The sequence below is a fragment of the Myotis nattereri genome (genome assembly GCF_964212035.1).
Source record: "Myotis nattereri genome assembly, chromosome: 2".
Lineage (NCBI taxonomy): Eukaryota > Metazoa > Chordata > Mammalia > Chiroptera > Vespertilionidae > Myotis > Myotis nattereri.
This window is the reverse complement of record NC_138076.1, coordinates 1,140,826-1,156,379: the sequence shown is the minus strand read 5'-3', so window position 1 is coordinate 1,156,379 and position 15,554 is coordinate 1,140,826. Positions and strand designations below refer to the sequence as shown.

At 52.3% G+C, this 15,554-nt stretch overlaps 1 protein-coding gene across 1 annotated transcript in view; it reads right to left on the bottom strand.

Moving 5' to 3' along the window:
* Positions 1-15,554, bottom strand: part of CSMD1 (CUB and Sushi multiple domains 1) — a gene marked incomplete at its 5' end in the record, with an annotated part of 654,679 nt that overhangs the window by 570,708 nt on the left and 68,417 nt on the right. The window contains one exon of the mRNA XM_081082235.1: positions 1,204-1,316. Coding sequence (XP_080938361.1) covers positions 1,204-1,316 — 113 coding nt within the window. The remainder of the gene's footprint in view (positions 1-1,203; positions 1,317-15,554) is intronic.

Below are 15,554 nucleotides of genomic sequence, written 5' to 3'. Positions count from 1 at the left end.
TGTCCATCTTACACGGCCTGTTCCCCTCTGAACAAGACAGCATCCCTGACGGTCCACGATCTACTTAAAGATTACCCACCCTTCAGCCACGGATGCGGGTGGAGGCATAAACGCCGAGGCCGGAAGACACGGAAGTCAGAACTGCGGACCATCCTAAGGATTATTCCACGTAAAACTTTAAGGGAAAGGGTACATTGGCTTGTTTAAACACGCGCAGGGAGGGCAGTCGGCCGTATGTTCTCTGGTAATTGCGTGGCAGCCCAGTCCCGTGGCAGAAAGCGCACGTCGATTTTATTTCCCGCGAAGAATGCCTTTTGTCCGAGCGCAGCCAGTTCCCCCAACAGGAGCATGAAGGTGTGACGGAGCCCAGAGGCCATCCGAGGGCAAAGGTGTGTGTTGCCGCCAGGGGTGGCCTCCACCCCATCCACAGTCTTTCAGCAACTCACGGGAGCTTATGTTAAACATTACAGCCTTTGTGTGACACACGGAAGAGATTGTACGACTTCTCTGTGAACAAACTCAACCCGGCCCACGTGGGCGTTCACGCACAAAGGAAAGGGTCACCAGTCCGGTTCCTCAGCTGAGTGCGCTGTGCCTCCTGCGGCACTTCCCCTCAGAGCACGACCTCTCTGTGCTCTTTTTAACGTTTGCTCAGGAGTCTTCAAAACCGATTTCACGCGTCCAAAGGTACCGAGACACGAGTCCGAACACACACAAAACCAAGCCCCGAGGCCTGCCAATGACCAAACACTAAAGTCAAAATAACCGTCTCCATGAACAATTTCAACTTTGAAAACTAATGTTCATCAAAAGGAACTCCCTTTGTGTAAGCACTGTCAGCATTCTTATGCAACAGCCTTTTTAAGAGAACTCATCTGTATTAAGAATAAATTCTCCACGGGAAAGGGGTGCTGCCCCTTAGAACTCAAACTTCTCCAAACTCTGTGTCACAAGAAAAACCGCTTTTCCAATAAAAAAGAGTTCTATCGATAAAGGAGAATTGTAAACACACCTTTTTCTAAAAAATTGTTGGCAATTATAGCAAATAGTAGTCTCCAATCTTCAATGCATTGCTCCAGATTCAAACATTTCTGCCCCTGAAACCCGAGATTCACATCCACACTAAAACCTGCAACCTAGAGCTATAGGCCTGAGCCATCGGCCCGGCCGTCGGGGGCACCGAGCACGCACGGGGCGTCCTACCTTCATACAGGGCTCGGAACCCCTGGGCGCTCACGGCGAAGTCGGTGGTGAACCACAGCGTGAGGATGGAGCCGGAACTCACGATGGCGGAGGGCAGCTGGAACCCCGATAGCCTGCAATTCAGAGAAGCACAGGGATGCGGTTACCACGCGGGAATGTGTCACTGACGCTGATTAATGAACACATCCAATTCCTCTTTCACGGTGGCATGTTCATTTGAGATACACCGTTGGGCAACCACATGACCCGTGCACAAGGCGTTGCTAGGTAATTGAGCAACTCCGGCCACCAGAGTTTGTCCACTTAACCCACCTTTGGGAATGTTCTTTTTTGAAGGAGGCATCCACCGACCCAGTGACATAAAGAAAACACTTGGAACGAAGAGGCCGTGGGCTCCTCACAGGAGCTCCGTGAAACCAGAGGCCGCTGCGCCTGCTTCTGAGTGTGCTGCCTCCCTCCTGGATTAGGGGGTGGGGTTGTCTCATCTGACAGGTCGTGTGCTCATTCTTACTGCCTCCCTGAAAGCAACCACAGTGTCTCTTGAAAAGGGAACATGCACGTCAGGCAGTCATAACCAGTCATCACGACCTTGAGCCGGGGTCAAAGAGATTGATGTTAATGTTGGATGTCATGACGCATCTTTTGAATTCTAAGACCCGTCTTTCACTGTCACTGGGTTGGATGTATTTACAAATGTTCCTGAGGGTGAAGCCACCGCTCAGAATGCGTGAGCACGTATCATGACATCATCATCCTCCACGAGTTAACAGCCTTGGAAAAAGTCAAAGAGACGCTTCACCACTTTGTATTTTCCCCAACGTCGCCCAATCAAGCGGCTTGTGTACAGACCTGTGGGTTCATTTGGTCGGAACTGGAACCTCCGATGCTAGAAGTCAGCCTGAGCCCCGTCCCCACAGGAGAAGTCCCACTGCTGTGCTGTCCACGGCACTGACCCTGACTGCAGCCTCTGTGGGCTGCAGCCTCAAACAGGAACAGATGGAAGAGAATCATGAAAGGACACTCGTCACTAGCCAGCACCCGTCCAAGTCACCCAGGCCTCAGAGAGGAAGTCTCGAGGGAAACAAATGCAAGGGCTGTACTTCTCAAAGTTCTGGGCTCAGCGAGGCAGGGCTGAGAGAAGAATTAATAGCATGAAAAATACATCAGACAAGAGGAAAATTTCACATTAATAACCCAAGCTCCCATCTCGAGAACTTAGAGAAGAATAAAATCACCCGTAAGCAAACAGAAGGCAAGAAAGAAAAGACAAATGCAGAAATCAATCAAAATTGAAAGCAGAGAAGCAATAGAGAAAAGCAATTTTAAAAACTGACAATTCTTTGAAAATATTGACAAAGTCAACAAACATTTTGCAAGATTGACAAAATAAGGAGAGGGTGGGAGAAGATACAAATATCTGATTTCAGGAATAAAATAGCACATATTACTAGAAACACCAAAGACAAAAAAACAACAACATGGATCTGCTACAAAAACTACCCACATACATTTGTCAACTTAAAAAGGGGCCGCTTGCTTAAAAACACACGACACAAAGATCTCCTATGTAACCATGAAACTCCCCCAACAGAAAGTTGCAGGCGCACGGGGTTTCATAGGAGAATTCTACTGCCAGACGGAAGGTTCATGGTCCCCCCAAATTCATATGATGAACCCCCCTCTGTGGGGGCACTGGGAGGTGGTCAGGTCAAAAGGGTGGTGTCCTTGCATCCTCGTGATGGGAGACCACATGCAGATGCCACCTGTGAGACAGGAAGTGACCCTCCCACAGCCCGGAGTCAGCTGGCCCCTGGGTGCTGAACTTCCAATGCCCAGAACTGTGAGAAGTACAGTCCTGCTGTTTAAAGGCCAACAGTGGCAAAGAAAACCCATAAACGGAACTACCTGATAAATACATCTGCACAACACCCCTAGCAAAATAGAAGGAAGCAGACACAAGCCACATGAAGGTATAGCAAGAGTTCGTCACCAGGACCCAGTGGTGTTTATTCCAGGGACGCAAAGATGATCCAATACTTGAACATCAACCGGTGCGGTGGCCATGCTAACTCGGAAGGCTGTCATAATCGACGCAGGAGAATATCCGATCACAAAAATGCCTTCCAGTGATCGGCATGGAGGACCCGCTGCGGACATGACACTGCGCGGGGACATTCCGCATGCTCAGCCCTGGACTGACAATTAAGGCCGGGCTGTGTTTATCCAAGGCTGCGCAGCAGGCTGAGCGTGTACAGCGACAAGCGTACACAGACCCGAAAGGCTGCGATCAAACTGCCCGACTGGCAGGTAGTACCATCATCCACACACACTGTGTCACAGAGCCATGAGGAGCCTCCCAGAGCTCACATGGGAAATGAGCCCACGCACGGGAAACACAATACCACAGAAAACAGCCGTTTCTGTCTGACAGCGCTGAGCTCCTGGACACGGGACGGAAGCTAGGACGGCCTTTATAACCATGAACAAATAAAATAAAAGGCTTAGGTGTAACAAATCATGGACAGAACTATGTCCTAAAAATGGTGAATGCCTGGCCAGTGCGTCCCAGTGGTGGGGCATCAATCTAGGAACCAAGAAGCCACGGTTCCATTCCGGTCAGGGCACAGGCCCGGGGCGCGGGCTCCATCCCCAGGAGGGGCCGTGCAGGAGGCAGCCAATCAATTTTTTCTCACATCCCGGATGTTTTCTCTCTCTCTCCCTCTCCCTTCTTCTCTGAAATTAATACAAATATATTTTTAAACATGACGAACGCTGAAGGAAGAAATCAGTCAGTTGCTAAGTAGAGATACACGGTGTCTGTGGACGACCGGCCGGAATGTTATTGGCAGAGGAACAGACCGCCCCTCGTTGGCTCGGAACTGGGGGTGGCCGATGCCTTGATCTCATCCTCTCTCCTAGATCCTAGAGGACCTGGGGGAGCTAGGTTTGTGGGTCGAATGTTTACAGCCCTCACTCCATTTTATAAAAACGAGGAATCTCGTAAAAATGGCTGGTGGGCCTCCCTCCCAGGCTCCCTGCTGATGTGCGGCTGGAGGCTGTTTATTTCCTTCCTCATGCTCTTCCCTGAGCCCTGGGGACACCTGTGAGTGTCATCTCACTGTCTTTGAACAACCGGTTTGGTCGGTTTGCAGACCAGGGAGCTGTTGCTTCTCTCTGAGTGTTGGCTGAAAGGAAACGTGGGAATGTGCGGAGCACTGGTTCTGCTTCCAGCACCTGCCCCTCCCTGCCCGCCTGGCAGGGCCCTGCCTGTCCCTCTGCAGGCACCCGCTCTCGGCCATACCTGCCAGGGTGCTGCCACGTGGGGGTTATAGAAACGAGAAAGAAGAAAGGACAGTGTCCGCGCCCTGTTTCTCTCTCCCTCCCCCCTGCCCCCCCTCCCGCCACTGCCTCTGGGGGCACCCGACTGCCTCTTCTCACACTGGGACTCGGAAGGGAGCAGTTCAGAGGATGCGGGGGTGCATTTAAACCACCGAGTGACTAGAATAGAAACCAACCCACAGAGGCTCGTGTATCTCTCTACCAGAAACTTTCTGCCATAATTTCCCCTGAAAACCTATGCTGGCCTTTGCGCTGGGCTGGAGGGGGTCGGCTTACGGGGGCCCAGCCTCCTGCCCTCCCCGCCATAACTCACTGCGGAAAACACCCCATTGCATCCCATCCAACCCCTCAGGGCGGCACCAATGCCCTATTGACTCCTGGAGGGAGGAGGAAGACTAGGGTTAGAAGGCCATGGAGTTGGAAAGCAGGGAAAGAACTCCATCTCCTCAGTGAAACGGCCACAGCTGCTCCGACCCACACGCCTCTCTGTCTGCCCCTTTCTAGAGGTGCCCCTCTGTCCTCTGGAACCCCATCTTCTGCGCATCCAGTTGGAGGAAGTGGTCCCCTCCCACCCAGTGTGCCTGTGGGCAGGCCCCTCTCCCACGCAGTGTGTGGGGGAGGTGGGGTCCCCTCTCAGCCCAGTGTGTGTGTGCGGGGCAGGCCCCTGAGAGGCGAGTGATTCTCAGGGGAGCAGAGGGGCCTGTGGCGCCCCCACATCCTCAGACCCCATCATCCGGCAGAAACACGAGCTCTGGAATTGAGCATATTTACTCTGCATCTGTCTCACAACAAATGACTGGGATGCACTGCCCTGGGGAACCCCCGCAGGTTGTGCACTGCCCTGGGGAACCCCCACAGACTGTGCACGCTCCTCCCAGACCTTCAGACCCCCTCTCCCCCGGGCAGCCTCCTGGATGTTAGGGGTGAGGCTGCTGAAGGAAAGCATCAGAGCCGCAGCGCCCAGCCGCCCAGCAGACGGCAGCCTGGAGCCCGAGGTCCACGGGCACGAGGGAGGCGGCTCCACTGGGCCGCGCTGCCAGGCTCCTTACGCTCAGACTCCATCACCCACAGGCTCGTGATTCCAAAATGTCAACTCTCTTTCAAATGACAGTTTAGTTAAAATGTCAAGTGTATATTTTAAGTAAATTAGGAAAAGAAAATCATCGAATTCAGTCTTATTCCAGTGAGCTAATTGCTTGAAAGAAAATCTCTGTAACGCCAAATGGTGCCAAACGCACGTTACTGCGCAATATTTAACAGCATCGCATCGCCCGCCTGCGGCGGCCGCGGTCCCTACGACAGGCTGATGCAGAGGCCTGGCCAGGCATCGCCGGACGTGAGGTCAGACCCTCCCGTCAGCCAAGATCTGAACGTGCCCAGCGTTTACCCATTAAATTAGTTTCCTGAGGAGGAGCCTCCGTCGGCCCTGCCGGTGTGTGAAGGCACCGAGGCGACAGGGGAGACCCTCGAGTGCCTGCGACTGCTCCCAGGCCGTGGGGTGAAATGTGGGGCTACTGACTTACAATTTATTTTGTAGCTTTATTACTATTTTAAGGTCCGTTGTCTCTCTGATCACCTTATTTGAGCCTGAATTTTTCTCATATTATTTACAATATATGTTTTTATTGAGAATCAACCTATGAACCAGGAGGTCACGGTTTGATTCCCGGTCAGGGCACAGGCCTGGGTTGCAGGCTCGATCCCCAGTGTGGGGCGTGCAGGAGGCAGCCGGTCCATGATTCTCTCTCATCACGGATGTTTCTCTCTCTCTCTCTCTCTCTCTCTCTCTCTCTCTCTCTCTCTCTCCCCCTCTCCCTTCCTCTCTCTCTAAAGCCAATAAAATATAGATATATTTATAAGAAGACTGTGTGGATCCAGTGAGTGGGAATTGGTGTTGGTGGTGGGTGACGGTGGGTCACCCTCTCCTGCCGCAGGTCAGCCCCAGGTTTACTGAAGAAGCTGGGCTGGGTCCCTGCAGGGGCAGGAGCAGCCTCCGCATTCACCGCTCACCGCGGCCCCCCACCTACCCCCCAGCGCGAGTCCAGCGTCCTCCACAAGGTCATGGCAGGACAGCCTGTGACAGGGCCACGGGCGGGACATGTCCCCCCAGGCGTCTCTCCAGAAGAATGCTTTCAGGATCTTATTTTGGAAATAAAATAAATACCTTATTTGCCAAAGACAATTCAACCAAACGAAGCAAAACTTAGCTCTCGCTACACGACAAACCGAAATGAATGGCCAACCGCATCTCAAAGCGAAGACCTGCTTCCGAAGGTAGGAAACTCGTCTTCCCTTCGAGGACGGTGGGCGAGGGTGTGTGAGCGAAACCTCCAGGCTGCGTTGAGAAGGAACGGAGCCCCAAGGCTTTTCTGGAAACCCTAGGACACCGCACAGACCTGAGCCTCGTTTCCTGGTCACGGTGAAATCATCCATAAACTGGACACACGCTCCTGAAACAGTGAGAGACGCGAGCGCCTTCCTCTGGGGTCCCGTGCGCACCCATGGGGCTGTGATCTCCCACACACGACCTCAGGGTCCGGAGTACGTGGAGCAGACTATTAGGGTGCTGTTTGTTTCCAACTCTACCTGCTCGCTCACCCTCTCAGGGACCCCGAGTGACAGTGACACCGGGGAGTTCTCCCTTCTCACCACAGGGAAGAGCCGCGGCCGGCAGAGCCCGCAGTGACATATGACCTGCACCTGCTCTGCCGCTGACGGGCGGGTCAGTGACAGTGATCGCGGGCCGGGCAGAGCCCGCAGTGACATACGACCTGCGCCCCCTCTGCCGCCGACGGGCGGGTCAGCGATCGCGGGCCGGGCAGAGGCGCTGGGCCCCCTGGGACGTGGGTGCAGGTGCAGCCCACCCGGTGCCCACACTCCCCTGACCCACTCGAGAGCCCAGGAGCCAGGTGCCGGGCGGGATGTCAACCTGCCCAAGCCAGTTCCCCACGTCCTCCCAGACGATTGCCCGAGGCCTCACAGGAGCCCCTGGGGTGCCCTGTGGCCCATTTCCCAGGGGACAGGGTTCGTCCGAGGCTCAGCTTTGGGGGAGCAAGGCCGGCACCGCGCCTAGCGCCTCAGCCGCCCCCTCGGTGCGTTCTCCAGCCACGCCACGCGACAGGCGTGTTTTCATCACGGAAAACACGAACCATGTGTGTGTTTGTTTAGACCTGAGTTTATGACAAGCATACGTCATAGACACGCAGGCAGGTGTTCAGGGGAGGCCACACGGTCTTGGCCAGCAGCCTTACTTGGTCGTTAATCCTCACCCGAGGGTATTTTCTCCGTTGATTTTTAGAGAGTGGAAGGGAGGGGGAGAGACAGAGAGAGAGGCATGGATGTGAGAGAGACACCCCGATTGGTTGCCTCCCGCACGCACCCCAACTAGGGCTGGGGATGGAGCCTGCAGCCCAGGTACATGCCCTGGACCAGGAATCAAACCCGAGACCCTTCAGTCCGAGGGGTGATGCTCTAACCACTGAGTCCGGCCAGGGCAGCAGCCTTCATTTTTAGACGGGGCCCAAGACCCAGACCTGTCATTCCCTGAACGCCCGGATTTTAGTGTCGGGTTCTGTCCTCCATCGAGGCTGCCCCCGGGAACCACTGCCTAACAATAGAGCCGCTCACGCTGTGGGACCTAAAGCCACCGGAGCACAGCCTCTGCCCCAGCAGGAGACCACCCCGAGCACAGCCCCTGCCCCAGCAGGAGACCACCCCCAGCACAGCCCCTGCCCCAGCAGGAGACCACCCCCAGCGCAGCCCCTGCCCCAGCAGGAGACCACCCCCAGCGCAGCCCCTGCCCCAGCAGGAGACCACCCCCAGCGCAGCCCCTGCCCCAGCAGGAGACCACCCCCAGCGCAGCCCCTGCCCCAGCAGGAGACCACCCCCAGCACAGCCCCTGCCCCAGCAGGAGACCACCTTCAGCACATGCACCTGCCCAGGAGAGCACGGAACCTCGCTTGTCTCAGCCCCACTCCCCATCTCTGGGCACAGGGGGGAGGGGAGGCCCCGCAGAGCAAGGCTGTGAGGACTCACTCTCCCATTTCTGACCCACAGCGTCCCATCCGGGCGTCCGTGTTCACTGGGAGTTCCCTGAGGCGCCACCCCTCCCAACACGCCACTGAGATTACCCACAATCACCTGCAAATACTTGGCTACAAATGAAACCATTGGAGTCACCTGCTCTCCTGCATGAGGCATGTAGAGGGTCACAATGGCTGGCTTACTGCTCAGGTCTGGTTTCCGAAATCAAATTAAAGCTGCGCTACCTGATCCATCTGCTCCCCCTTAAAGGCTGAAACCAGCACACATGGTCCTCCTATGAACCAGCACATGTATGCCCTCCTATGAAACAGAACACACGTCCTCCTATGAACCAGCACACACGTCCTCCTATGAACCAGCACACACGTGTCCTCCTATGAACCAGCACACACCGCCCTCCTATGGGCCAGCACACACCGTCCTCCTATGAACCAGCACATGTGTGTCCTCCTATGAACCAGCACACATGTGTCCTCCTATGAACCAGCACACATGGCCTCCTATGAACCACATACACGTGTCCACCCATGAACCAGCACACATGTGTCCTCCTATGAACCAGCACACACGTGTCCTCCTATGAACCAGCACACATGTCCTCCTATGAACCAGCACACACGTGTTCTCCTATGAACCAGCACACACGACCTCCTAGTGTTGAGGGGTGCATCGTCAGCAGCCCTGATGCTGGAGGACCCCATAAATGAAGGGGTACAGCCCTGGGAAGCCGCCAGCCCGGCAGTGGGAGGCAGGTTTCCTCTTCCTGCTAAGTTACAGGTGAGCTCTCCTGGGTGACCTTGGCCACCGGGTCTGCTCGGCGACCCTCGGGCATCAGTTACGTGAGCCACACTCACTGCTCACCGGGCACCAACCATCCCCGGGAGCGGCTGCCGCTGGGCTAACGATGAATGGCTCACCAAGTCACATTTTTACAGTACTCGAATTATGTCATTTTTCTTAAACAAATTGAAAACAACCTTTTACTGATGCCAAATGTAACAAGGAACCAACGTGTAAGATGTTTCTGACCTTATATTTTATTTACTTACTTATTTAAATTTATTGTTGAAAATATTACATATGTCCCCTTTTCCCCTTGTTTTTAAAATTTATCTTTATTGTTGAAAGTATTACATATGTCCTTCTGTTTTTCCATTGACCCCCTTCGCCCCGAACCCTCCCTCGCAGGCCTTCACCACCCTATTGTCCATGTCCAAGGGCTGTGCATATACGCATATAGGTTCTCTGGCTAATCTCCCCCCTACCCCTTACCCCCGCCTGCCCGTTCACATCCCTCAGTCAGTTCCATGTAAAATGTCCTTCTCCAAATTACAAAAATTATAAAAATAACATCAGTATACAACTTTATGGATTACTAAATTATTCCACACACATTCATTACCTAAATCTATAATTGGTCATTAATAATTCAGTGATTCTTTTCAGCTCATTTCTTTCTAACACCCTTTAAAATGCCTCCGTGTTCTCACATTGAATGCAGGCGCACTCATGTCATTGCACTCGCTTTATTGCGAGGCCCTATTTGGCCAGGTCCGCCTGGGCTGAGCTGAGACTGTCGTGTACATATATGTACATATGCACATGTGGACACTCATTTCAAATTGTATACTGAAGTACCCGTGTATATGCATGTAAATGTGTAACAGAATATGCCTTTCTTCTCTGTAGTTTTCATTGTAAAGAAGTATGTATTTCTGTATTTGTCTATTCCAAGGTAGAAAGAAGGTAGCACTTGTAAGGCAAGCTAGAATAGTTGTTATGTAGAAACACATCGCAAAGACTGACACCTACTCAAGGGAGGATGCACATGTAATTATTTTTTTAAAAAACTACATTTGTATTGATTTCAGAGAGGAAGGGAGAGGGAGAGATAGAAACATCAATGAGAGAGAATTGTTGATCAACAGTCTCCTGCACACCCCCTACTGGGAATTGAGCCCGCAACCTGGGCATGTGCCCTGACTGGGAACAAAACCATGACCTCCTGGTTCATAGTTTGATGCTCAACCACTGAGCCACACTGGCAAGGCATCATTCCAAGTTCCATATTCTCAGGCACAGGGAAGGTACAGATCAGTGGTCGTTACGGATGGAGAAGCCTAGAGCCATAAACACCGCCTTGGGCCGGAGCTGTAAATCCAAGCTACAGAGGAACGCAGATCCCGGCGAATGTCATCTTTTAAAGATAATAAGATGTATAGTAAGACATAGAGAAACACTGTAAACCGAGTAGCAAACAGAACAGTGAGCAGCAATGTGTGCTGGGAGTCTCCATAAACGAATGAACACTGGAGCTGCCCTAGACATTCTACACCTTTCGATTTTCACAACAGCTAGACGATTCTGATGTAAAGATAAGGGGTCTACAGCGGCAGCGTTCCACAGTCCAACACACAGTTCGGATGAGGGTAATGGACAAGGCGTTCCTTTTAGAAGCATGATTCATATGTGTGTGCTTGTGTGTAACGTGCATACATATAAACACATGTGTCCATGTCACAGCTGACGCACGTGTGCATGTGTAATCTTGGAAGGTGCGGAAGGAGCTTACTAGTCAGTCACTGGCTCTGACAAGAAGGTAATGCAGGGTGCATGGGAACAGAAACCCCATTGTATTCGCTTCTTTCTGCTTTTGGAAAACTTCATCATGTGAGCATTTTATTTTAAAGTTATGTATTTGAAGATAGTAATGGGAATACATGTATCTAACTTCTAATAGGAACACTATTCTTTTAAAAATTCTGGCCATGGGACGCCAAATACCTTTAAGAAGATTTCCGTAAAATGGAGTCAGCGAGAGCCAATCCCTTGGCATCGGGCACGCGAGGTGCTGGCAGGAGGCCGGAGGCAGGAGCAGCCTCAGTGTCAGGAGAAGCTGTTTCTGCTCCGCATCATGGATGTCGCTGGAACATAGTCACGACCCCAGTCTCCCTGCAGCTCATGCAGCTCAGGCAGCCGTGTCCCCATGTCCCTGTGATGCTCCTGGTGATGCTGCCACCGCCCTCCATCAGCCACATGTTCAATTTTCTCTCTCAGACAAGCCATAATTGGCTCCAAAATAAACGACTTACAAGAGTTATTCCAATACCAATTAAAACACGGGCGGCACACCAGGGAAACGCGGCACTTTACTCAGATGCTGCGGCGACTGTTTCACTGGCGGGTTTTGAGTCTCTCCCGGTTCTGGCCGATGGCGATGCCCATCAATCAGAGTGAACCTCCAAGAAAACACTGCACAGGCCGCCAGGAGAGAACCCGTCACCCAATGAGGGGTTACCAGCTTAGGGAATTTCTCTGTGAGTCTCGGTTCAGCCTCCGACATAACCCACCGGTCCAGGCAAACTCGGTGGTGAGCAGTTCTCCAGCGAAAGGAGACAACCCGAGGCGAGTTGCCCCGAGCCATTCCCGGACTGTCTACTCTCCAAGATGCTCTGGGAAACCACTTCGTGTGTAAGCCACCAGGCGTCCCAGTGACTGCTGGGGTCCAACCCCATCAGGTCCAGGGGTCCCCAAAGGTGTGGACGGAGTCGGCAAGGAAGGAACGACACAGGCAGCGTTCAGTTGATCAGCAGCCTAGCCAGGATCTCCAGCCAGGATCTCTAGCCAAGTTCTGGTCAGGATCTCCAGCGAAGTTCTGGTTAGGATCTCCAGCCAGGTTCTGTGTCCATGTTCTCTTGCTAGGTTCTCCAGGTTCTCCAGCCAGGTTCTGTGTCCATGTTCTCTTGCTAGGTTCTCCAGCCAGGTTCTCCAGGTTCTCCAGCCAGGTTCAGTCACCAGGTTCTAGTCAGGTTCTCTTGCCAATTTCTGTAGTCAGGTTCAGTCCAGGATCTTTTGCCATGTTCTCTCCAGCGAAGTTCTTCTGTCTCTAGGTTCTGTGTAGGTTCTGTCTTCTTGGTTCTGTCTTCTAAGTTCTGTGTCTAGTCTTGTTACATCTGTATTTATACCAGTTGATTCAATCCTATCAATCTCTATTCCAAAGGTTAGGGCGTTTCTTATCTCCATTCCAGGGAGTAAAGATTATGTAGCTTAAGCATGATTGTTCCTAGTTAAAGTGATTAATTACCCACCTGGCACTTAGTTAAGAGGTTTTATTCCCTCTCTAACTTCAGGGGAAAATCCCTACCTGGGGAAACAACCTTTCTCAGAGACCTAGGTTAAAACACATAGTGCCAAGAAGGTGAGCAAACATATTGAGAACAGTATGCCATATATGCCAGGTCCCTTGAAACAGCATGGATGGACGCGCTCCTGGCAAGTGACTGAGCCACGTGACTCGATGCTTTATCTTCTCGCCCTGTGATCGACTGCCGCCATCCAGCAACGTCTGAATCACAGCCGTGAACAAACGCAGGAAGGCCATCCTGGTGCCGCCCGCAGCGGGGGACATGACGTCATCTGCGGGCTTAGGGCCATTTCCAAACGCACTTCCTTTAAAACGGCCGCTGCTCCTTTACTGTTACTACAGCCCCACACAGTCCTAAAGAGTAGAGACCCCACGTGTACAGAGTAAAGGGGGGAAGCTCTCTAACCCACTCCACGGCCACACGGCATGGGCATCCCGTTAACCATGCATCCTAAACCTTTGCAGACACACACACGCACGCACACACACACACACGCACATGCACACACACACATCATTGTCATAGATACGCACGCTTCTATGCTTAGGCACACATATGTTACATATATTGCTTTTATATGAGATATAATTCCTCGTAGATTTAGCGAGACCAGCTCGGACCAATGTGCCTAAAGATATATCAGTTTCACTTGCAGACCTTCCCTCACAACCAGAAAAACAGAAACTAGCCCTCTGGGGTCTAACATATTTTGATAATTCAGTTGGTTTTCCCTCATTCAGTGCCACTAAATTGGCAGTTCCCTGGAACTTCCATCTTATGATACCAGAATAAGTGAATGTTTTATGTTTGTACATAATGCAAAGGCTGGGAACTTCCTGAATGTAATTTCTGACACTGAAATTCTAAGTTGCCCTTCTTTCAGCGATTTGAACTCAGACTATAAAGTAATGCAATTGTTAGTATTTCATGAACTTCTTTAAAAAATATGCTTTTATTGATTTCAGAGGGGAAGGGAGGGATAGAGACATCAATGATGACCGAGAATCTGGGATCGTCTGCCTCCTACATGCCCCTTCGTAGGGATCGAGCCCAAAACCCTGTCAAATGGCCTGACCGGGAATCGAACCGTGATCTCCTGGTTCATGGGCCAATGCTCAACCACTGAGCCATGCTGGTCGGCATTTGATGAACTCTTAAAAGTGAGTCATGGTCCCCCTCCTGGTGATGAGTGTGCAGCGGGAGAAGAATGGCATGGAGAGTCGCATGAAGAGTGGCATGCAGAGTGTCAAAGTGCAATCACTGTGCAAACCTTCCATCCTCCCAAACCACAGTCCTGTTAGTGAGCGCAGCCCAGGTGCACAGAACCTCAGGGGAGCTGGGACCGAGGCTGACCAATGGTGGTGGCAGCTGGGAGCCATTATTGTAAAGGTGGGCATTTGGAGGGCCCTCCACATTAACACAAGAAAGAAAACCCTCAAGTCCTGAAGGATTGGGGGAGGGATTGATAGGTGATGGGGGCAGGACCTCAGGGCACGAGCTGAGTTGTTCTTCCAAGAAGGTAAGCAGCATCCCAGCCTGAGCTCTGACCTCCCTGGGAAGGTTCTGACCCCAGCGCTCAGGGTGTGGACAGGAAAACGAACCGTGGGGGTGCTCTGTCAGCAGAACATGCCTCACGCACCCCTCCCTCTGTGCAGCTCACGCCCAGACGCTGCGGAAGGGGAGAGGCGCTCTGTGAACGCTCCCCTGGCCTCCTGTTGGGGGAACTGCCCCAGGGTTAATGGCATCGGAATTAAATCTCCAAGTTAAAGTTACGTGGGAATTTTCAGGGTCGAGGAAGGAGAAGCAAAGATGCAAACACAACTGAGGACTCATGCGGGTCTAAGAGCGGGGCGGGCGCACACGTGGCTGCGCGTGTGCTAATGAGCGTGTGCTAACACGCCTGGCTAATGAGTGTGCTGTTCTTCCTGTGCTGCCTGTGGGAGCGGCCCATCTCCCCACGTTATCTTAAAGGCAAACGAAGTTGTGTGAAAAGCGCTTTGGAAATCTTTGGCAAGGACACGTGGCAACATTTTTAAAAGCGAAGTTAGATCTCACTGTGGGTGAGGTTTCCTGATCAGCCCCTCCCCCACTGAGCTGTCCAGGGACCGCCCCCTCCCCCATCTCTGTGGGCAGTTTCCTCCACAGTCCCCTTCGCTCCTGCCATTCCTACCATCGCGGGATCCTAGGATTAGAACATAACTGTAATGTCGTCTTTAAAATTGCGTTCATCCTTTCAAAGGTGAAAGGCTCAGAGATGCCCACTTAATATAACATTTCCAAGTACAGTTTACAAAAGGGGTGCGTTTTATTGACCGACCTGGGAGACTTTCAACACAGACATTCCTGAACTTCCACTGGGGCCGCTGGGATCATGCCCCCCCCCCCCTCAGTCACTCTGTGCTCCCGCCCTCAGATGGGGAAAGTCCCCCTTCAGGGTTATTTTCTACAACTTCACTGTCCAGACACCAGCACACTGGACACACACCCTGCTTTTTTTTTAATTTCAGACTCGCGTCTAATTCCACCAATAACATTCTGATCATGCGGACATTTCCCCGGGGTGGCTGGCCCCTCTTCCCTTTTGTGAATTTTGTAATTGAAATCCCTGGCCTCACTCAGTGGATGAGTGCCATGGCTGATAAAGGAACGGCCCAGCCAGCACATTCTGATAATTGGATTTTGCCGCCATGGATAATGCCCACCCTCTGTCCTCGAATGGGAAAGATAATGTGTATCGTTGTTGACATTCATAAAGCTCATTCCATCCTAATGTCACCTTTGAGTTCCGGCATCATTGCTACGCTGCCAGGCCCGCTGGGGAGC